Below are 23,876 nucleotides of genomic sequence, written 5' to 3'. Positions count from 1 at the left end.
GGCATATTCAATGATAATTAATGTAGTCAACAAACAGTATTTACAAGAGAGAAAACTGTACACACACACACAAAGCCTGTTCAACCATTTTGTAGATGGATTTCAAACAGAAACTTTGACTTCATTTCTTATATTTTGAACTAAGTGGAAATAAATGTAAGTCAGCTAAAAAAAAGGGCGTGCAATCTGAGTTCAGAAATTTCTCCAAATCCCAACATGATAAAATTTGATTTGAATAAATAAATTGTACTTAACTTTAGAATTAGGAATATTGCTATCATTATAAAAAATTATTTGTAAGAAAGAGAAAATAAATTGACTGGAAAGTTTATTGGAAAATCTATGTCAAGCTCCATAATTTAAAATTTTTTAAAACAAATTAAAAACATCTACAAAATACATTCAGTATTTTAAGATAAAACTACTTAAAAAACTGTAATATCATGGTTATGAAAATAACAATTATGGCAAGCTATACATTTTTAATTATAGAAAACATTAAAAATAAAATATTCAACAAAATATGTCTTGCTGTTGTTTTGGGGGAAACAGGGGACAAATATTTAAATATTATTTACATATATTTATTAAAAGATTTTTCTTATGACATTGTAAGTAGTCCCATTTCTATGGTAGTTTGGTGTAATACATGAATTCACACACAGGAGACAGAATACATAAAATTACACAGATGGTGGAAAAGCCACATCACTCTCCAATACATACTGAATTATTGCAAAGGGCATAATCCAAACATAAAGAGAATATTAATTTCAGAAAAAGAGCACTTCTCACCCCTAGGTACACACAAACATTTACAAACTTCACTTTATTAAACCAGAGGAAGAAATAAAATGTATCATAAATAATTGGTCTTCCATTTTATGTTAGTTTTTTAAGTTCTTTTTAAATCATAATGAAATCTATTAAGAATAGGATTTTCTTCAAATGTGTATGGTTCAAACACGATTCGTTTTTGTATGACAATCTTTTTACTTATGTTCTTATGTTAATATCTGTATATATATATATATAAAGTTACAACTTAGAAATTGATTGTAAAAAGCTGCTTTCTATTTAATATGCCACAATAGGTCAGTGTTTACATACTATTCTGGAAGACTGATGAATTACAACACGCAGATTTAGAAGCAGAAAACTGAGTACTATTGAATGTATATTGGAATCTTAACAAAATGTTTTACTGTATTTACCCCATATCCTTTTTTGCACTCAAAGTTTTAGATTAGTACAATGAGGAATTTTATTTACTGAAAAATATCCCAAATTTCTGTTCTACTGTTATATAAAATTCTAAATACAGCTTTTAGTTTAATTTTGATAGCATTTGTGTTATATGAAGAGTTCATGTGATAGCCAAAATAGTATAATATTGTATGTAATATATGAATGTATTTTTGCCATCATAGTTCTAGTTGGTAATAACAAATTATATATGATAACCATTATTTTATCAAGACCTCTGCTATTATAAGAATAGACCTGAATATAATCCCCTCAATGGCAGACAGCAAATTGGCAAATAATTGATTTCACATTTAGAAGAAAAGAGTTAAACATGACAGCCTAGCATCAAAGTTGATCATCCTTTGTGAATGCATTAAAAATATGGGTTATAAACACAGACACAGAAACCAAATACACTTTAAAAACAAGCACTGTAAGAATATTTACATACACATATTATGGCTCACTAAGAAAAAGATTATTAAAACATAATGTGAACAATAAATTAATTCACAGTATAAACACACTCTGAGGAGTAATTTAAGTTAGGAATAATAAAAATACAGATATAACATCAGTTAGCACTATGAATATATATTCTGTTCTGTCATACATATAAAAATTTACACATAGTACAGCTCTTTTAAACCAAATTTTTTACAAAAATATTCACTGATTTAAATAAAAGTTGACAGAGGTAGAATCTGTGTCAATGTTCATGATTTTCAGGAACAAGTAATTCAAATATTTCATTACTGTTTGTCCTTTCCAACTCACGGAAAGCCAACATTCTGAAAAAGGGGGGAGAGGAAAGATGGGTTAAAGAAAAAAATAATAAAATTAGTACATTCATGAAAAACAAATTCAGTAATGTTTTAACTAAAATTACAGTCTCTAATAAAAACCTGCCCACAATCAAGTTATATTTAAAAGTTAAGAAGTATCGTTCTCTATTTTAAAAGATATTCTTCTTAAATTACAAAAGCATGTCAAAGCATGAGTACTAAAAGAATAATATGCAGTGAAAAGAATGGGGTAACAGAGAATGTTAATTGAGAAAACTCACTCAAAACAAGAGCTAATATGATGTCTAGGCTTAAAATTACAAACAAGTATTGTAGATTATGTTGTCTGAGTCTTAAAATAGCATGTTTTAGGGAGAATCAAATATTTTTACAAGTATCTTAGAATTTCCCCCCAGAACAAAACAAAAAAACTGATAAAAACTTATTTTGATGATAATTCCTATAAGAATTATATACGCATGACTATGCATGTGTGCATGTTTATTACAAGTCAAACATAAGAAAGACGTCTATACCAAAACGCTAATTGCTTATTTTCTCTGAGTTATAGTATTAAACATGTACATCTGGGTTCACAGCAGCATTTTCACAACAGCCAGAAGGCAGGAGCAACCCAAGTGATGAGCGGGTAAACAAAGTTATATACAGAGAGTGGAATACTATTCAGCCTCAAAGGAAGGGAATTCTAAAACATACTCCCAACTTGGATTAAATTTGAAAACATTATATAGTAAGTGAAATAAGTCAGTCACAAAAAGAAACATACAGCATGATTCTGCTGACATAGGTACAAACAGTAGTCAAACTCAGAGACAGAAATTGTAACAGCAGTTGCCAGAGGCTGGGGGAAGGGAAGACTGAGGTGTCATTTAATGAGTACAGTTTCACTTGGGAAAGATAAAAAAAAGTTCTGGAGATTGATGGTGGAGTTGATTTTTGTACAAGAGTGTCAATGTACTAACTAACTGCCAGAGAAATATATACTTAAAAATGGTCAAAATGATAAATTTGATCTTATGTACATTTACTTCAATAAAAAAAGGTAAAAAGAAAGTGATTTTGGTTTTCTTCTTTATACTTTTATATATTATGTTTTCTCAGTGAGCATTTCTTTTTAGACATAATAATCAAAACAGCAAAAGCAAAACTGGATTATATAATTTATTAAAGAAATTATAAATATGGCTTAATATGAATATTTCTATTCATTTATGTGTATTCATGGGGAAACCCCTTAAAATTAGCTCTGGTGACAACATTAGAAAATATGAATGGAAATGTGTTAGCAATTAACAACATCACTAGGATGCTTTGGGAATTTGTTAATGGTCGCAGATGTTTTCTGAACTACATCTACTAGAACAGAAAATGGAAAAAGTCTGGCAGGTATTCAAAAGTTAAACATAGAGCTACCTTATGACCCAGAAAATCAAGGTACTCCCAAAGATATGAAAACAGACTAAAACAGACTCTTGTACACAAATGCTCACAGTAGCATTATTCAGAATAGCTAAGAGGTAAAAACAACCTATGTGCCCATCAACTGATGAATGGAAAAACAAAATGCAGAATAAACACAAATGAGTATTATTTAGGAATGAAAGGAATGAAGTTCTGATACACGCTACAACACAGACGAACCCTGAAGACATTACCCTAAATGAAATAAGACCGATGCAAAAGATAAATAGTGTATAAATTCACTTAGATGAAAATCTGGAATAGGCTAATTTTTAGAGATAGAAAGTAGATTAGAAGTTATCAGGGGCAGGGGAAGTGAAGATGAGACTGGAGAGTTACTGCTTAATCAATAAAGAGTTTCTATTTGGGGTGATAAAAAAATTTTGTAAATAGTGCTGATGATTGTACAACATTGTGAATTTAATGCCACTGAGTTGCACACTTTACAAAATAGTTAAGAAGGCAAAGTTCATGTTATTTATATTTTATCATAAGTTAAAAAAAAAGTTTTCTAATTCATCCCAGGTTTAGAGATTGCTGGTATCCACTATGTTCTAGATCAGTAGTTCTAAGTATAGTGTGGAGATCCCTGGAGTCAAGCCTCCTTTCTTAAAACTAGGGAATTACTTGCTTTTTCACTCTTATAATCTCATGAATGTACAGATAAGTTTTCCAGAGGCTACATGATGTGAAAGGCAAGTCAGTAAATATTTCAGATCTCTGGGCCCCAGGGTCTCTCTCACAACTACTCAATTCTGCCACTGCAGAATAGCAATCTTAGACAATATGCAAACAATTGGGTGTGGCTATGGTCCAATGAAGCTTAATTTACAAGAACAGGCAGTGCGGTGGATTTGGCCCCTAGGCCCTAGTTTACCAACCCTTGATCTAAAATGCAGCTGTGATTCAAGCACAAAAAAATGTTTGTGACACAACTGCCAAGAGGCTTTATAATGAAAAGCTGAAGCTCCATCTAATCACATTCAAATTAATGCAGCAGCTTAGAAGTTGTAAGGACACAGTGATTGCAGCCAGCACTGGGAAGTGGTCCTCAAAATGAAAGAAGAAAACACATGCTTTAATCAAATAAATAAATGCAAAAGCACAGCAATCTGAAATCATTTAAACGAAGGCCTTACAAATATCAATAGACATGGGACATCAGTATATTAAAGAACAGAACATAACTAATGTTCTTATGAGGATCCTGAGTCACTAAGGAAACAATTATTTTCTATCTATTTCTACTGAAAGAGGCCAAAAAATATAATTTTTAAAAGGACTGAGGATTGACTTTACTACTTCTTCAAGATAAGACTTGACTACCTACCTTTCACCTACCTTTCAAACTCTGGGTCTGACCCATTCATTCCCATGTCCAATATATGAGCACATCACTTTTACTCTTCTTCAAATATACTCCAGCTCTTTGCAATCACTTAGGAAAACTGACTTGCCAAAACTACTCAAGCCTGAACATTTGTGTGCCCAGTGTGACCTAACAATTCCATGCCTAAGAGTATACCCCAAAGAAATGTACGGTATCTATAAGGTCTAGAATGCTTATCATGTTTGTCTATAATAGCCCAAACTGGAAATGATCAAATGCTCATCAAAAACAGAACGAGTAAATGGACTGTGGTTAAGTTCACACAATGGAATATAATACAACAAGACTGAACCATCTACAAGTACACAGCAGTATAAATGAATCTCACAAAGGTATTGTTGAGGAAGAAAAGTCAGAAATATATCTCATTTATAAAATGTCCAGGAACACAGAAAAGGCATTTATGCTCTGAATAACCAAAACAGATACTTTCAGAGCAGGGATTACAACCAGAAGTGAAGTGCAAGTTGCTCAGTCATGTCTGACTCTTTGTGACCCCATGGAGAGTCCATGAAATTCTCCAGGCCCAAATACTGGAGTGGAGTGGGCAGCCATCCCCTTCTCCAGGGGATCTTCCCAACCCAGGGATCAAACCCAGGTCTCCTGTACTGCAGGCACAGATTGTTTACTGTCTGAGCCAAGTATGACCAGAAGGAAGCCCGAAAGAGAGGTTATGCTTTGTTTCTTGTTCTGAGTGCAGGTTGCATAGGTGTGTTCAATCTGTAAAAATTCACTCAGCTGTATATACTATGATATAGCACTTTTCTGGATGTATTTCTGTATGTATAATTTTAAAAAATCTGTCTTAGCTTTCAATATTAAATAATATTTTCTGTCTTTGTCTATACTTTCACTATCTGTTATTTGTACCTTGAGTCTGGGACTCTATGAAATATTATACTGTGAGATGTCATATTGTCCTTTAATTTTTAAATTAAAGTATAATTTACATACAGTAAGACACATGGATTATAAATGTTCAGTTCAATGAGATTTTACACTGATATACACTCATGTAACCATCCCCACCACAATACAGCACATTCCATTACTTCCAGAAGTTCTCAACTACCTTTCTAGTCGAGACTACTTTTCCCCACTGACTCAGAAAACAACTCTTGCAATTTTTTTAACCAGAGATTATTATTAGTTTGCTTGTACTTCGTGCTATATAGATACCTTTCTGATAATCAGTTTATATGTTCAGGAGAATGTAAAGGAGACCTCATAGTAGAACTAAGGGGTGGCGTGCGAAGACCATGCCGACGCATCTCTTGAATTGCTCGTTCTCTGTCAGGAAAGACAAAATAAGAGATTACACCAAAAAGTGGTATACAAATAAAAGGCTCTGTTATTGTTACTGGTTATATAATTTCTTTTCATTTAATTAGTATTTCTACTAAATTTAAATTATGTCTTTATATAATTTTTAAGTTGTGGATAAAAGATTTCAATTAAAGGAAGATGTACTTTAAGAGACTGTTCAAAGCTCCTCTGAATATAGATTTTTCAAAGCTGAATGGCTCCCCTCTCTGCTCCTAGTTCTCCCACTTCTTGCACATAAATCTAGCTCCCTTCCTTCTTCCTGTGTCAAAATGCCCAAGTGTTAGAAGTAAAATCATCTGTTTTCTTTTATGCTTTCCTTCCCCATGTCTGGGTCTGTCCCACAAAGCATAGTGACTATGTTGCCAACTCTACTGTGGGCTGTTCAGAGTGCTTGGACTAGACTTTCTGACTTGAACTTTTCAATATCTAGGATTTCTACGTGAAGAGGAATTAAAAAGTCTCTCGATGAAAGTGAAAGTGGAGAGTGAAAAAGTTGGCTTAAAGCTCAACATTCAGAAAACAAAGATCATGACATCTGGTCCCATCACTTCATGGGAAATAGATGGGGAAACAGTGTTAACAGTGTCAGACTTTATTTTTTGGGGCTCCAAAATCACTGCAGATGGTAACTGCAGCCATGAAATTAAAAGACGCTTACTCCTTGGAAGAAAAGTTATGACCAATCTAGACAGCATATTGAAAAGCAGAGACATTACTTTGCCAACAAAGGCCCGTCTAGTCAAGGGTATGGGTTTTCCAGTGGTCATGTATGGATGAGAGAGTTGGACTGTGAAGAAAGCTGAGCGCCGAAGAATTGATGCGTTTGAACTGTGGTGTTGGAGGAGACTCTTGAGAGTCCCTTGGACTGCAAGGAGATCCAACCAATCCATTCTGAAGGAGATGAGCCCTGGGATTTCTTTGGAAGGAATGATGCTAAAGCTGAAACTCCAGTACTTGGGCCACCTCATGCAAAGAGCTGACTCATTGGAAAAGACTGTGATGCTGGGAGGGATTGGGGGGCAGGAGAAGAAGGGGACGACAGAGGACGAGATGGCTGGATGGCATCGCTGACTCGATGGACGTGACTCTGAGTAAACTCCAGGAGTTGGTGATAGACAGGATGTCCTGGTGTGCTGCAGTTCATGGAGTTGCAAAGAGTCGGACACAACTGAGTGACTGAACTGAACTGAACTCAAACTTTTTTTCCTTATAATCCCCTAAAATTTATTTTTAGATGTCTCCTTAGATGTCCTACCCTCCATCAAATTTTAATACACAGATACACTGTTAATGTACTGTGGTCCTTCGGAGGGCCACAAATCACGGTTAACACCTAAGGTTTTTTTGCCATTCCCTCTTCCCCCAAGAACCCATATTGTCCCCTGCGGCAATGATATTTTCTCTTTAAGAACCCATGGTTTAGCTGGATGGTAAAGAGAAGGAAAGACACAGCTACATGGGTAGACGTTTCTTTGGGAACCGTGGGCAAGAAAAAGGAGAGGAATTAAGGGGGAGTCTCTAACCCAAGGAAATAAAGAGCTTGGTTTAGGATCCTTGAATTGAAGAGAATTTCAACTGTCATTAATAAATGAAAATCATCATACACATTCAGTTTAGCATGCTCAGAAACTGGATCTTTTAAAGTATAAGAAATTAACATTGCTTTCATGACAAAGATGCAATCTCAGGCTTCATCTCTCTTTGAAATCATAAATATTCATTTCCTAGCAAATTTCATCTATCATCTAAATTACATATTATTTAAAAGTTTTTGATGTAGATGGGTAAGAGTAACATTAGAGAACCCAAAAAGTTGATCTAAATAAGCAATTTGACCACTACTTAAGAATGAAATCTTAGATATGTTGATGTCTATGGTATTAATATGGTAGGAAAGAATAATGGAAGAAAAGTTAACTTGACAAATTGATTCGCAAATTAGATTTGGATTTTAACTGTTAAACCAGGTCTCATTTCTATTTGTAACACTTGGAGATTAAATTTTTCAACATAATAAAGCTAATGAACTGACATATAAGTGAGTGTGAAAATTACTAGCCTGCAACCAGTCCATTCTGAAGGAGATAAGCCCTGGATGTTCTTTGGAAGGAATGATGCTGAAGCTGAAACTCCAGTACTTTGGCCACCCCATGCGAAGTGTTGACTCATTAAAAAGACTCTGATGCTGGGAGGGATTGGGGGCAGGAGGAGAAGGGGACAACAGAGGATGAGATGGCTGGATGGCATTACTGACTCAATGGACATGAGTCTGAGTGAACTCCGGAGTTGGTGATGGACAGGGAGGCCTGCTGTGATGTGATTCATGGCGTCTCGAAGAGTCGGACACAACTGAGCGACTGAACTGAACTGAACTGAAGGAATATATTGTAAAGATTAAGAACACAGGGTTTATAGTTAGACAGATTTTAGTCTTGGCTCTGCTATTTACTATTTGTGTGACATTAGCTTCTAATGATAATATAGGCACAATACTAGACAGTTAATAGGATACATACATAGCATATGATATGTATTTTTTAACTGTCCTATGATCATCACTTATATAATAATTTGTATTTGGAATTTCCTGTTGGATCATAAAGTTTTGCCTCTTGTAGAATCCTTACTACTTTGTTGATTCCCTAACTAAATCCTTTGAAATAATGTCCTGATTTTGCCCTGAGGAATGCTATAGCAAATATTTATTTATACAATACTTGCTACTCTGCTATTTTATTATGGGGATAATATCTTATGCAACATGTATTGCCATTTTAGAAAAAATTACCAAAGGAATTTATCTTTCATATTAATGCCAAGAAGAGTTTGCTATTTAGAAGCCATATAAAAGCCTTTTTGGAGTAGAATATAGGTAATAAATAAAAACACTATCCAATGTTAAAAATATTTTCTTACCGTTCATATCTTTCAGTTGAAATCTGCCTTTTCAGAACATCAAGATCTGTTTGTAATTGTGCCATTTTGGCCCGGAGCATGGTGTTTTCCCGGCTTTGACTATTTCTTAAAAACAAATTTAAAAAAATCAAGTAAGTAACATATACTCTGTTCTATAGAGTCAAGTACTACGGAATTTTGTTTTTGTTATTAATAAAACAAATGGAGGTGACATATAAGGATAAAAGAAGACTTTTCAACAATAATTTCATAATCGTCTGGATTTCCATCACAGAGTTTTCTTTTTCATTCATCTCACTTATTTAACAAACATTTACTGAGCTTCGAGTATGTGCTACGCACTCCAGCAATGCTGGAGACGCAAATCTGAGAAGACATGAATTGTAACACTGAAATGTAGAGTATTTTTATTGGCTCTTTCTTGACTCCTACCTCAGGAAGAGTAATATTTCTCACTCCTTTTAAAAGTTAATTATTGGGACTTCTTTGGTGGTGCAGTGGCTACGAACCTGTCTGCTAATGCAGGAGACATGGGTTCAGTCCCTGGCCCAGGAAGATCCCACATGTCACGGAGCAACTAAGCCTGTGTGGCACAACTACTGAGCCGACGCTCCAGAGCCCACATGCTACAGCTAATGAAGCCCGCACGCCTAGAGCCTGCGCTCTGCAAGAGAAACACTGCAGTAAGCCCAGCCACTGCAATGAGCTGCAGCCCCTGCTGGCCACAATTAAGAGAAAGCCTCCACGGAAGTATTGAAGACTCAGCACAGCCAAAAATAAATAAATAAAATTAATTACTCTACTTATACTGTCTATTCTGGGTTTCACTCCCTCTTCCAAAAATATGTCCCAACTTCTCCATCCTAAAAAGGCACCATCATCAATCTCCTAAAAAGTAATCCATATATTTATGAGGGTCAAATTTCATGCTTTTCAAAGTTATTTCCCTAATTCATAGCATGAAACAGCCAACTCTCCCCATTCTGAAATGTTCTCCCTGTCTCTGATTTTCCTCTTTGTTCCTCAACTGTAGACATTTTTTGAAAGGTTACTCATTCACTTTCATGGGTACCATTTCTGTACTGAACATACACAAATTACATCTCCAAACATGATGTCTCTTCTGGATTTCCAACAGGAGCTGCTACATAAGCAAAATATTTTGGTTCGTTACCACTGTTCCAACTCCCATCCTCCTCTCCTTAAAAATTGAAAAAAAAAAAAAAATTTTTTTTTTGTTCCTCCAGTATCTTTCTATCATTTTCTTTATGTTACAAGTCTACAAAAAACTATTCACATTGAAAAATTATTTGTGACAGACTATTTCCCTCACATAAGTTGAATTATGACACTTACAGTTTGCTTTCTGAAAGGGTCAACTTCTCTTTAAGTAGCTGAATTTCTGTATCCTTCTCATGGGAAGTTAAATGGGAATGAAATTCTTTATCTCTATTTGTAGCCAACAATGATTCAAGGTTTTTAATTGTATGTCTCTCACTCAACAGTTGTTTTTTTAACAGCTCTGACTCTGATTTTATATTTTCTAATTCCATTGTAACCTACAAGAACAAAGTAAGATTACTTCAGTACAATTTTAGACTTATTCTGAAATATTATCTGGAGAGCTATACAAACACCAGTTGCTTTATTCTGTGTACTGACTAAAGATTCTAAAATACTTTTTCAAGTATAATAACAACATTTTATTTTCACAATAATCTTTGTTATTTTTAGTTAGGATTTATTTTGACCATAAGACTCATTCCAACCCTCATATAATTTTCTTTTGCATTGTTTTGTCAAGAAAGAGTAATTAACATAAAACTCTAAAACGTGACCGCTTTATCAGCCAGGAGGCCCTTCTGGTTTATTAAATATATATATTCTCATTACACAGCCAAAACAGTTTTGAAGCTTCTCTGTCTCTGAAAATAAAGTTACTACTAAATGAGTGAAAACTAGAAACACTCATGTTTAAGAATACTCATTGGGTTGTTTAAAGTAATGTGCTTCAGTTTAGGAATGCAAAGTTCCAGCTTACTCAACTTTCAAATCAGAGTAAAATTTTTACCAGGAAAAATATTCCACTTAGGGAGGAATAAGCTGCTCAATTCTTCACATAAGTCTTAAACAGAGAAAATACAGTGGGATATGTTCCTGTTCTATAATTAGAAGACTCATGTTCTAAGTACCCATCTGCTTCAAAATAGCACCTAACTTCATTATTATATTTGCCAAAGAAATCTTGGCAATGAATCTAATAGTCAAATCTAGTTGTCAAAATCCTGTAGTCAGAAGTCACTGCTCTAAAGGGGAACAAATATATTGGGTAGTGAATGGTAAAGTAAAACAATTAGAGTAGGGCTAAATAAAATAGTATACTACAAGACAATCTTTTTAAGTTCTCACCCTCTCAAATTCAAGATTTTTGGAATTCAACTGTTGGGTCATAATATCTTTGCCTGAATCAAGCTTAATGCAAAGTTCCCTAAGAGATGACAAATCATTTAGCACTGCTGCTTTCTCATCTTCTTGGTGTCTCAGCTCTTCTTCTAATCTAGAAATAGCTTTTGCCATTGATGAGATCTGAGATTCGTAAGCATGATGTGCATTCATGTGCTGAAAATAGAAAAAGAAGTAAGTACAAAATTAAAGTAACCCAATAATTTTAAAGGTTTGAATCTGTATAGCTACAATGTCACTTTATAAAACTATAATAGTCAATTTTTGCAATTTAAAAAAATTTTGCAATTTTAAGATACACTCAAGAAGTTCTCTGCTATTTAAAGATAGCCTATATAAAGCTTAAAAAATAAATCATGCATAATTATTAATCATGGTAACTATCTCATATATATGAAGAAGATGCAAAGATGAAAATTATTGTTTTAGGATTGTGAACATAGGGATCTCTTAAGTGAAATTTTTCCTCTATAAATTCTCTTTGTTAAAACAATGATGAAAGTAAAAGAGGAAGAGTGGAAAAGATGGCTTAAAACTTAACATTCAGAAAACTAAAATCATGGCATCTGGTCCCATCACTTCATGGCAAATAGATGGGAAACAATGGAAACTGTGACAGACTTTTATTTTTTGGGCTCCAAATTCACTGCAGATGGTGACTGCAGCCATGAAATTAAAAGATGCTTGCTCCTTGGAAGAAAAGTTATGACCAATCTAGACAGCATATTCAAAAGCAGAGACATTACTTTGCCAACAAAGGTCCGTCTAGTCAAAGCTATGGTTTTTCCAGGAGTCATGTATGGATGTGAGAGTTGGACTCTAAAGAAAGCTGAGCCCCAAAGAATTCATACTTTTGAACTGTGGTGTTGGAGGAGACTCCTGTGAGTCCCTTGGACTGCAAGGGGATCCAACCAGTCCATCCTAAAGGAGATCAATCCTGAATATTCATTGGAAAGACTGATGCTGACGCTGAAACTTCATAACTTTGGCTACCTGATGCAAAAAAAACGACTCATTTGAAAAGCCCCTGATGCTGGGAAAGATTGAAGGAAGGAGGAAAAGGGGACGACAGAGGATGAGATGGTTGGAATGCATCACTGACTCAATGGACATGAGTTTTGAGTAGGCTCTGGGAGTTGGTGATGGACAGGGAGGCCTGGCGTGCTGCAGTCCATGGGGTCGCAAAGAGTCGGACATGACTGAGTGACTGAACTGAACAGATCAATAACATATATACTTACCACTTGTCAATTGCCTTGAGTTAAATTTTGAACTTAACTCAAAAATGGAGTTTGCTTTAAAATTATATACCTAAAGTCATAATTAAATTTAAACTAATAATAGTATACAATTTTATGAGTTTAATAACTGAAATAATGAGCAAAATTTGAAATACTTGTAAGACCCTTTTTCCTAGAATGATCCTTTTTAAAATGGAATAAATTAGTAATTATTACAATAAATGAGTAATAAATAAAAATAAATATAAAGCTCTACTTCTAGAGTTTAGGAAGAATTACACATTTGAAAATTAATTACACAGGATTTACTGAAATCATCAACATTAAAAGTCTAATGCAGTGATGTGAAGATTTAATACATTTCAACAGTTGCAGAAAAATATTTGGATTTTCCAAATATTAATGAAGTAGTCAAAATTTCCCCAAATATACATATGACAATTTCATATACCACATAAGACATAACAATGACAAAGAACAGAAGAGCTAAAGAATAACTTCTGAGAATTAGGAGGTTGAGAAACATTCCTTTAGTTACATACTCATAACAGAAAAACACAGAAATAGTGTATTAGATTCCTAGGACTGATGTAACAAACTGCTGCAAATTACTGAACGGCTTAAAACAACACAAATTTATTCCTACACAATCCTGGAGGGTACAAGTCTGAAATTCAGACATCGGCAGAATTGGCTTCTTCTGGAGGTTCTGAGGAACAATCTGTCCCAAGCCTCTCTCCAAACTCCTATGACTGCTGGCAATCCTCGGTGTTCCTTGCCTTGCAGACACACTACTCCGATCTCTGCCTTCATCTTCAATTGGCACTCTCCCTCGTGTATTCTGCGTCCAGACTTCTCTCGTCTCGTAAGGACACCAGTCATTGGGTTATGGCCTGACCTAGTCCAGTATGGCCTCATCTCGAATTGACTACACCTGCAAAGGCCCTATTTCCAAAAAGGCCACATTCACAGGTACTGGTGGTTAGGATTTTAATATATTTAGAGGGCACATAACTCTAGCAACTCTCTGGCTCCTCCAAATTCACAAGTCCTTCCCATGTGTAAAATACATTCATTCTATCCCAACATTTCTAGCATCAACTCTTAAGTCCAACATCTGACATAAATCAGAACAATAAGATTCTGGGAATGGTCCATCATGGGGCAAAATTCCTCTCCCTCCATGATCTATGACGCTAGAAAACAAACTACCTCCCTTTAAAATACAATGGTGGAGAAGAAATAAAATAGTCTTATTCTCAAAGGGAGAAAACAGAAGGAATCGAAGGAGTAAGTAGGTCCAGAGTAAGTCTGCACTCAAGCAGGGCAAATTTCATTAGATTTCAAGGGTCTAAAATTAATGATCTCTGTCCTGATGCTCTGTCCTTTGGGCCTGCAAGGGCAGCCACACCTCTTGGCCACAGGGGCAGTGGTGCTGCCTTATGGAGTCAAGGAGGAAACAGTCCAGTCCCCTGGGCCTATGCCCTCTGGGCCTGTGGTAATGCAACAGCCCCACAAGCTTTTGAGCAGCCCTGCTGGTCTCCCAGTCACTCTCAGAGTTATTCTTCCCCTTTCCTGAAGAACAGAGGTTTGTAACTCTCAGTTCAGTTCAGTTGCTCAGTCGTGTCCAGCTCTTTGGGATCCCATGGACTGCAGCATGCCAGGCCTCCAGGTCCATCATCAACTCCCAGAGTTTACCCAAACTCATGTCCATTGAGTCGGTGATGCCATCCAGCCATCTCATCCTCTGTTGACCACTTCTCCTTATGCCTTCAATCTTTCCCAGCATCAGGGTCTTTTCAAATGAGTTAGCTCTTTGCGTCACGTGGCCAAAGTATTGGAGTTTCAGCTTCAACATCAGTCCTTCCAATGAACGACCAGGATGGACTGGTTGGATCTCCTTGCAGTCCAAGGGACTCTCAAGAGTCTCCAACACCACAGTTCAAAAGCATCAATTCTTCGGCGCTCAGCTTTCTTTAGGGTCCAACTCTCACATCCATACATGACCACTGGAAAAACCATACCCTTGACTAGAGGGACCTTTGTCGGCAAACTAATGTCTCTGTTTTTTAATATGCTGTCTAGGTTGGTCATAACTTTCCTTCCAAGGAGTAAGCATCTTTTAATTTTGTGGCTGCAGTCACCATCTGCAGTGATTTTGGAGCCCCCAAAAATAGTCTGCCACTATTTCTGCATCTATTTGCCATGAAGTGATGGGACCAGATGCCATGATCTTCGTTTTCTGAATGTTGAGCTTTAAGCCAACTTTTTCACTCTCCTCTTTCACTTTCATCAAGAGGCTCTTCGTTCTTCTACACTTCTGCCATAAGGGTGATGTCATCTGTATGAGGTTATTGATATTCCTCCCAGCAATCTTGATTCCAGCTTGTGCTTCATCCAGCACAGCATTTCTCATGATGTACTCTGCGTATCAGTTAAATAAGCACAGTGACAATATACAGCCTTGACATACTCCTTTTCCTATTTGGATCCAGTCTGTTGTTCCATGTCCAGTTCTAATTGTTGTTTCTTGACCAGCATACAGATTTCTCAGAGGCAGGTCAGGTGGTCTGGTATTCCCATCTCTTGAAGAATTTCCAGTTTATTGTGATCCACACAGTCAAAGGCTTTGGCATAGTCAATAAAGCAGAAATAGATGTTTTTCTGGAACTCTCTTACTTTTTTGATGATCCAGTGGATGTTGGCAATTTGATCTCTGGTTCCGCTGCCTTTTCTAAAACCAGCTTGAACATCTGAAGTTTATGGTTCACGTACTGCTGAAGCCTGGCTTGGAGCACGTGAGATGAATGCAATTGTGCCATAGTTTGAGCATTCTTTGGAATTGCCTTTCTTTGGGATTGGAACGAAACTGACCTTTTCCAGTCCTGCGGCCACTGCTGAGTTTTCCAAATTTTCTGCCATACTGAATGCAGCATGTTCACAGCATCATCTTTTAGGATTTGAAAGAGCTCAACTGGAATTCCATCACCTCCACTAGCTTTGTTCGTAGTGATGCTCCCTAAGGTTCACTTGACTTCACATTCCAGGATGTCTGGCTCTAGGTGAGTGATCACACCATGTGACTATCCGGGTCGTGAAGATCTTTTTTATACAGTTCTTCTGTGTGTTCTTGCCACCTCTTCTTAATATCTTCTGCTTCTGTTAGGTCCATACCATTTCTGTTCTTTATTGAGCCCATCTTTGCATGTAATGTTCCCTTGGTATCTCTAATTTTCTTGAAGAGATCTCTAGTCTTTCCCATTCTATTGTTTTCCTCCATTTCTTTGCACTGATCACTGAGGAAGGCTTTTTTATCTCTCCTTGCTATTCTTTGGAAGTCTACTGACCTGTTTTCTGCTTGTAAGATCCAAGGAGTTCAGCCTTCCTTTCAATCATCCTATTTCTGTCCCTTTCAGCCCAAGCTGACAGTGTTTCTGCTGAGATGACTGGCTGGATCTATGGGTCACTCACCTAACTGCTTCATCAAGAGGTTGTCCAGCCACAGTCTCAGCCCTGCCTCCAAAACACCCTATCTGTACAGGTTAGAACTTTTCCAAATCATTGAGTCCTGGCTCCTCTCTTGCTTAGCAATTCCTTCCTCAATCTGTCTCTTTCCTTCACATATTACTATAAACAGCAGGAAAACTCAGCCTGCACCTTTCATACTTTGCTTGGAAATTTCCTCAACTAAATATCCAAGTTCATTACTTTTAAGTTCTACTTTCCTAAGAGCAGACCATACTTCAGCCAAGTCCTCTGCCATTTTCTAAGAATCACCTTTCCTCCAGCATCCAAAAACATGTTCCTCAACTGCATCTGAGACCGCAGTGGGAGAAACATTCTTATGTATGGACAACTTCCATTCATAATGATTTACGTATTTTGTAAATAATAGAAGTTATCTCTACAGCTTTCTTGTTTTTTTGAGTCCTCACCTTTAATGTCTACCTTTCTACCAACAGTCTTTTTAAGGTAATCAAGTCTTTTCTATCAGTCACTCAAAACCCTTCCAGAATGTAACTGTTACCCAATTCCAAAGACCCTTTTAGTTTGTTACAGCAGCATCCCACTTCCTGGTACCAACGTCTGTATTTGTTTCCTAACTGCCGTAACAAATTACCACAAACTAGCTAGCTTACAACACAGAAACGCATTCCCTCCCAGTTCTGGGGCCTCATGTCTGAAATCCAGGTGTCAGCAGGATTGGTTCCTTCTAGAGGTTCTGTGGGAGACCTTGTTCCATGCCTCTCTCCAGCTATGGTGATTGCTGGCAATCTGCGGGGTTCCTTGTGTTGGTAGACACTTCATTTCAATCTCTGCCTCTGTCTTCATGTGGCATTCTCCCCTGGGCCTTCTGTGTCTGAATCGCCCTTATTTTATAAGGACACCAGTTACCAGTTTAGGGTCCACCCTACCCAGCAGGATCTCATTTTAACTTGATTATATCTGCACAGACACTATTTCCAAACAAAAGTCACACTCACAGGTTCTCAGAGCTAGGACCTAAATATATTTGGCATTGGGCGGGGTTGGGGGGGCGCGGGACATAATTCTACACACTACAAGTAATCAAGTTTCTTCTAAAAAATGAAGACCAACTACACTACTCCACCAACAAAATGAAAGGAGAACCAATAACCAACAGTTCTACATCAATCTAACTTACTAACGATTCCTATATTTTAACTCAACTCAAAATTTTATTAAGAGATTTTTATTAGACTCTCTTTATGAGAAAAGTTTGTTTAAATCCACATGCTAAAGAATGAAATTGGAACCTTATCTTATTTCATATATAAAAATTAACTCAAAATGGACCAAAGACCTTAACATAAGAGCTGACACTATAAAACTCATAGGAAAAAAAAAGGGAAAAGCTTTGTGATGTTGGATTTAGCTATGATTTCTTAGATATGACACCAAAAATACAGGCAAAAAGAAACAAATAAATTGGACTTCATCAAAATTTAAAACTTCTCTGCATTAAGGATAAGATTGAGTGACAAAGTAAGCCACTAGATGGGAGAAAATATTCACAAGTCACATATCTAATAAAGAAGAAATATTTAGAATATAAAAACAACTCCTAAAACTCAACAACAACAAAAAACAACTTGATTTTAAAAAACAGGCAAAGGATTTAAATAGATATTTCTTCAAAAAAATACACAAATGGCCAATTAACACAAAAAATATGCTCAACATCACTAATCATTAAGAAAATACAAGTCAAAACCAAACTGAAATACTACTTCACTCCCAGTGGGAAGGCTATTATTAAAAACAAACAAACCACACACACACCAACAGAAAAAACAAGCATTGGTAAAGATGTGGAGAAACGAGAACCCTAACATTGCAGGGACAAATGTAAAATGGTACAGACCCTGTGAAAAGCTGTATGGCAGTCATACACAAAAAATCAGGCACAAAATCATAATATGATCTAGTAATTCAACGTCTAGGTATATCTTAAAGAACAGGAACCAAAGACCTGAATAGCCATTGTATGCCCGTGTTTAGCAGCATTATTCTCAATAGCTAAAGATGGAAATAAACCAAATGTTCATTGACAAATAAATGGATAAACAAAATGTGGTATATACAAAAAATGGGATATTATTCAGCCTTAAAAAGAAATGAAACTCTGACACATGTCACAACATGGGTGAACCTTAAGGCTAAATGAAATAGCCAAATTCACAGGAAAGTCGAATGGTGGTTGTCAGAGGCTGGGGGAAGTGAGTGGAAGTTAGCATTCAATGGGTATAGAGTTTTAGGTGGAGAAGATGAAAACATTCTTTTTTTGTCTGTTTGTTTGTTTTGAAAACATTCTGAAGAAGGATGGTGGTACACTTAAAATAGTAAATTTGATGTTATGTGTATTTTACTACAATAGACAAGTAATGGAGCTCTCTTAAGCAAATTATCAGAATTAATGACGAAAGATTACCATTCAATTTGATTTTAACAATGTTTAAACCTCATTTTGATAAAGTGCCTCTGAATGTTTTCTGTTTTACTAAATTATGTCTGTACAAGAAAAATATTATATATATATTACCTCCTGAATTTCTTTTTCTAGCAGCTCCACTCTCTCTCGAAGGTGTCTCCTCTCTGTGTCTATAGAAAGAAGTTCCAGTCGAACTGAGCTGCTTTCTCCCTCGGCTTGATGAGCTTTGACTTCCCAGTCTTCAGCACGGTTATGAAGCATCTGAAATCTATCTAACAAATCTTGATTTTCTTTTTCCTGGTTTAATCACAGTTAAATTGTTTCTAAATTAGTAATGGTCACTCACTGAAAACCCATGTCATAAACATAGAACACATTGCGATTTTGCTTTAATTTAGGAAGCATAAGCCATCTGTGCAGATACTATACTAAATAAGACATGTAAGGAAATATACAAGGACAACAGGCAAAATCTCCACTTTCATATGTTAATATCTAATATTAATATGAGACAGAATAAACATGAAAAAGTTAAAACAAAATCAGTCTTAAAGTCAACCTAAACAATGTTTTTTTCACCTTAGCAGCCATTAAGCTCTCCCATCGCGACACTTCAGTTATGTAATTATGAACTCTACTCTTCATTTCTTCTTTTTCTTGCACTGCTGCTTCTAATTCCAATGAAATTTGCTATATATCAGAAAATTGAAGACAATATAAAATGAATGTAGCACCTAATGAGTTCTACTATGTTCAAACAGCTCTTTCTGAATTTGGGGACTAAGAGAGAGTAAGAAAAAAGGAAAACTGTTCTTAAGTATTATTTTCACATTTTTTTTTGACTTATCTTGACTTTTTAACCAATTATTACCATGTACCTCCCACAATATAACTGACCACATATCTGGTACTTAAACTAAGAGCTCAGGGATTAATATTTTTAAAAATTTATATATCAGGAATGTGCTCTATATAATGAGTAATTTTAAAAATGTAAAATATTTAAAATAAGAAAATCACTGGTTTTCTTGGTATGATCCTTTAAAAAAACTAGTACAAACAAAGCCAATACCTTTCAGTATTTGCCATTCTAAAATATTCATTAATTAGCTTATAGGTAGGTAATCTCTAAGCCACTGGAAGTACAAATAATTAAAATCTACCATGGGTCTTTAAAACACAGCAACTTTGCCTTGGGAGTGATACTGAGGTCCTCATGCAGTAGACTGACAACGACTTCTGCCATAGAGAACACCATGCTCCCAGATTCAGGATTCCTTGCAACAAGGCCTACAATGGTGTCTGATGGTTTATTACTGGTATAATATACAGCAGTATTCTAAGCCACATTTTAAAATACCTTTATAAACAATATTCTCCTTAAAGAGTTATTTCTTTTGTTGCTCATATTTATATAATTAAAATTTAGAAGACATAATATTTAGAGTTTTAAAATTTAGCAAACATTGAATATACTGTAAAACTGTGTATTATGAAACTATCAAAGTTTATGTACTGCGCTCATACCTGGTTTTCTCTTGCCATTGTAGCCAGATCATCCTGTAATCTTCTGTTTTCCTTAAAAGACATTTCTTTAGATCTTCCTACTTCATCAAGTTCTTTGTGAGCCGCATCAAGCTGGCGCCGGAGGCTGCTTATCTCATGGTCCCGATTAATCAATGTTTCCTTTAGGTGGCTGTTACACGAGGGGGGTAGCAATAATAAAGAAAGCTTTTTGGAAAATTTAGTTCATTTAAAAGGAAACTATTTTACTCTGAATTAAATATACTAAGAATGCAAGAAATTACAACTATGCAACCTATGGATTGGGATAAAATATTTGCAAATAATACAACTGCTGCTGTTGCTAAGTCACTTCAGTCGTGTCCGACTCTGTGCGACCCCACAGACGGCAGCCCACCAGGCTCTGCCATCCCTGGGATTCTCCAGGCAAGAACACTGGAATGGTTTGCCATCTCCTTCTCCATTGCATGAAAGTGAAAAGTGAAAGTGAAGTCGCTCAGTCACATCAGACTCATAGCGACCCCATGGACTGCAGCCTACCAGGCTCCTCCATCCATGGGATTTTCTAGGCAAGAGTACTGATAAGCACATAATTTCCAAAATCTACAAACAGCTCATACAACTCAATAACAACAACAAAAAAAATCAAGCAATCCAATTGAAAAATGGGCAGAAAACCTAAACAGACATTTCCAAAGAAGTACAGCTGACCAACAGGCACATGAAAAGAGGCTCAACATCACTAATTATTAGAGGAATGCAAATCAAAACTAAAATGAAGTACCACCTCATACCAGTCAGAATTAGCCATCATTAAAAAGTCTACAAATAATAAAAGTGGAGAGTGTGTGGAGAAAAGGGAATTCTCTTACACTGTTGTTGGGAATGTAAACTGGTGCAACCACTACTGAAAATAGTATGGAGGTTCCTCAAAAAAACTAAAGAGTTATCATATAATCCAGCAACCTTACTCCTGGGCATATACCCAGACAAAACTATAATTTGAAAAGATACATGCATCTCTATGTTCAAAGCAGTACTATTTACAATAGCCAAGACATGGAAGCAACCTAACTGTCCACAGACAGATGAACAGATAAAAAACATGTGGTACACACACACACACACACACACACACACACTAGAATATTACTCAGCAATTTAAAAAATGAAATAATGCCATTTGCAGCAACATGGATGGACCCGGAGATTATGAGAAGCTAAGTGAAATAAGTCAGAAAGAAAAAGACAAATACCATATGATATCACCTCCATGTGGAATCTAAAGTATGAGACAAATGAACATATTTGTGAAACAGAAACAGACTCACAGACATGGAGAACACACTTGTAGTCGCTAAGTGGGAGGAGGTTGGGAAGGGAAGGACTGGGAGTTTGGGATTAACAGTTGCAAATGAATGTATCGAGAATGGATAAACAACAAGATCCTACTGGGTAACACAGGGAACTCTATTCAATATCCTATAGTAAACCATAATGGAAAAGAATATGATAAAGAATATATACATATAACTGAATCACTTTCCTGTACAGCAGAAATTAACGCAACACTGTAAATCAACTATACTTCAATAAAACAGAAAAAGAAATGACAACTACTGAATTAAGACACTAATTAGGTGATGAAGACATTTTAGATCTCCACCAATCATTATGTGAAAAAAGTCTTAAAATACATTTATTATTATAAAATTAAAGTAAAAACAGAAGATTTTCAAGTGTTAGTAGAACATAAATGATTCAATCGGTAAATATTTACTTAAATGTTTTAGGTCCCTACTATTATATAATATGTTGCTGAGTCATATCTGACTCTTTGTGACCCTAGGGACTATAGCCTGCCAGGCTCTTCTGTCCATGGGATTCTCCAGGCAAGAATACTGAAGTGGGATGCCATTTACTTCTCTAAGGCATCTTCCCGACCGGTGGATTGAACCTGTGTCTCCTGCATTGCAGGCAGATTCTTTACCGCTGAGCCATGAGGGAGGCCAAAATAATATGTAAGGGTATATAAAAAAAATGCAATTAGTGCTTTTTTTCTTGAAGTAGCGAGACTAGACACAAAATGTAAAATCTTGTAACCGTACTTAAAAAGGTTTATATGTGGAATAAATTCAGTACTAGCTGTTGAGGTAATCTGTTTTGATGATTAGGGCCTGCACAGGATAACTGCCGTAGAAATAAGGAGTAAGTAGGTATGTAAAGGAAAAATTAATAAGACATAACTGTTTAGATGTCGATGACAGAGGAAGGGAGAAAGTTAGAGGATAACAATTTCTATGTAGGAGATTGAGAAAATGATAATTGCCACTGGCAAAATAGGAAAAGTGAAAAAAAGAAATTTTCCTATTGCCAGACTGCTACCCAAATAGATAATGCTGCATTCACTGAAAATTTCTTAAAAAGCTGGATGCCATTCCATCAATTACTTACTTCAGAGAGGATTCATACTCTGAGACCGTTATCTTCATCTGCGTAATAGTTTTTTCCTACAGAAATTATAAAAATATATCAGATTCTAAACCATTCATGTAGAAGTATCTCCAGTTGAATTCTAAAATTTATCACATTTATATAGTTTAAATTCAATCATATAACATGTTATAAAAGAAGGCTCTAAGTAAAGATATTTCCATGTACCAATTATATTTCACATATTGGCATATTTCTACCCACTCTAAGAATCTGAATTGTTCCTTGAGTTTGCTGTAATCATATATGATAAAATTGTATTCTAGAAATAGAACTGTTAAAAATTCAAATTATTGGGATAAAATGAAATTTAAACATATTAGAAGAGATGGCTCTGGGTCTTGGGAACTCAGGCATGGTTCTTATGAAATAAGAACCGTATACCTTGTAAAGCAATTATCCTTCAATTAAAAAAAAAACTGCATATATGAAATAGAATAAGATTTTCTGTTCAGAGAGCACATAATATTACTTGATAGTCCCATACTTTACTAGCTAGGTTTTCATGTAAGTTTGCAATCTTTTCTGTCTTCTCATCCACAGTCTCCTGAAGGATGTCTTTTTCTTTATCAATAACACCAATGGTCTTCTTCATTACATGAGCCTCTTCATTCTGTGAAGTCATCCTGAGGTGTAGTTTACCTATAAATTAAAAGAAATGTTTCTTAGACAAAGTAAATTAGGATCAGCAAAAACAAAATTTAAGAACACTTACCTATTTTTTCCTCCAGTATTTTAACTTGTGCTTGGGCTGATTCAAGTTCACTTCTTTTCATGTTAAGTCGGTGCTGATAATCCTCAACTGACTGCTGTAGTTGCTCATTTAGTAGCCTAAAGAGTCCGTGGATAAAAACAAATGGGATTCTTTATTTCTGGTGGGAATAACATTTAAAAAAATGAAAGATCTTAAAAAATAGTTTGCTTATTTTAAAAGCGTCTTTAATTTCTCATTTTAAAGCTCTGTCAGTATAATCAATGGCATTACATTATATATATTAGCCTTTTCTTCAAAATATTCCATCTTCCTAAAAAGTAATATAGTGTAAAAATAAAAT

General features: G+C 35.6%; 1 protein-coding gene across 3 annotated transcripts in view; it reads right to left on the bottom strand.

The window, feature by feature from the left end:
• Window positions 1–311: 311 nt before the first annotated feature.
• The window catches only part of CEP135 (centrosomal protein 135), a 74,635-nt gene continuing 51,070 nt past the window's right edge, over window positions 312–23,876 (bottom strand). For all 3 annotated transcript variants that reach the window (XM_027971007.3, XM_060417123.1, XM_042251419.2), the window contains 11 exons: window positions 23,537–23,652; window positions 23,309–23,463; window positions 22,783–22,838; window positions 20,332–20,500; window positions 19,384–19,494; window positions 18,916–19,101; window positions 11,557–11,766; window positions 10,504–10,706; window positions 9,148–9,252; window positions 6,085–6,195; window positions 312–2,039 (listed from right to left, as the gene is read on the bottom strand). In XM_027971007.3, the coding sequence (XP_027826808.1) occupies window positions 6,096–6,195; window positions 9,148–9,252; window positions 10,504–10,706; window positions 11,557–11,766; window positions 18,916–19,101; window positions 19,384–19,494; window positions 20,332–20,500; window positions 22,783–22,838; window positions 23,309–23,463; window positions 23,537–23,652 (1,411 nt within the window). In that variant the 3' untranslated portion in view covers window positions 312–2,039; window positions 6,085–6,095. The remainder of the gene's footprint in view (window positions 2,040–6,084; window positions 6,196–9,147; window positions 9,253–10,503; window positions 10,707–11,556; window positions 11,767–18,915; window positions 19,102–19,383; window positions 19,495–20,331; window positions 20,501–22,782; window positions 22,839–23,308; window positions 23,464–23,536; window positions 23,653–23,876) is intronic.

The sequence above is a fragment of the Ovis aries genome, chromosome 6, assembly GCF_016772045.2.
Source record: "Ovis aries strain OAR_USU_Benz2616 breed Rambouillet chromosome 6, ARS-UI_Ramb_v3.0, whole genome shotgun sequence".
NCBI classification, from domain to species: domain Eukaryota; kingdom Metazoa; phylum Chordata; class Mammalia; order Artiodactyla; family Bovidae; genus Ovis; species Ovis aries.
Note: the sequence above shows the minus strand (reverse complement) of the source record. Positions and strands in the feature narration are given on the sequence as shown.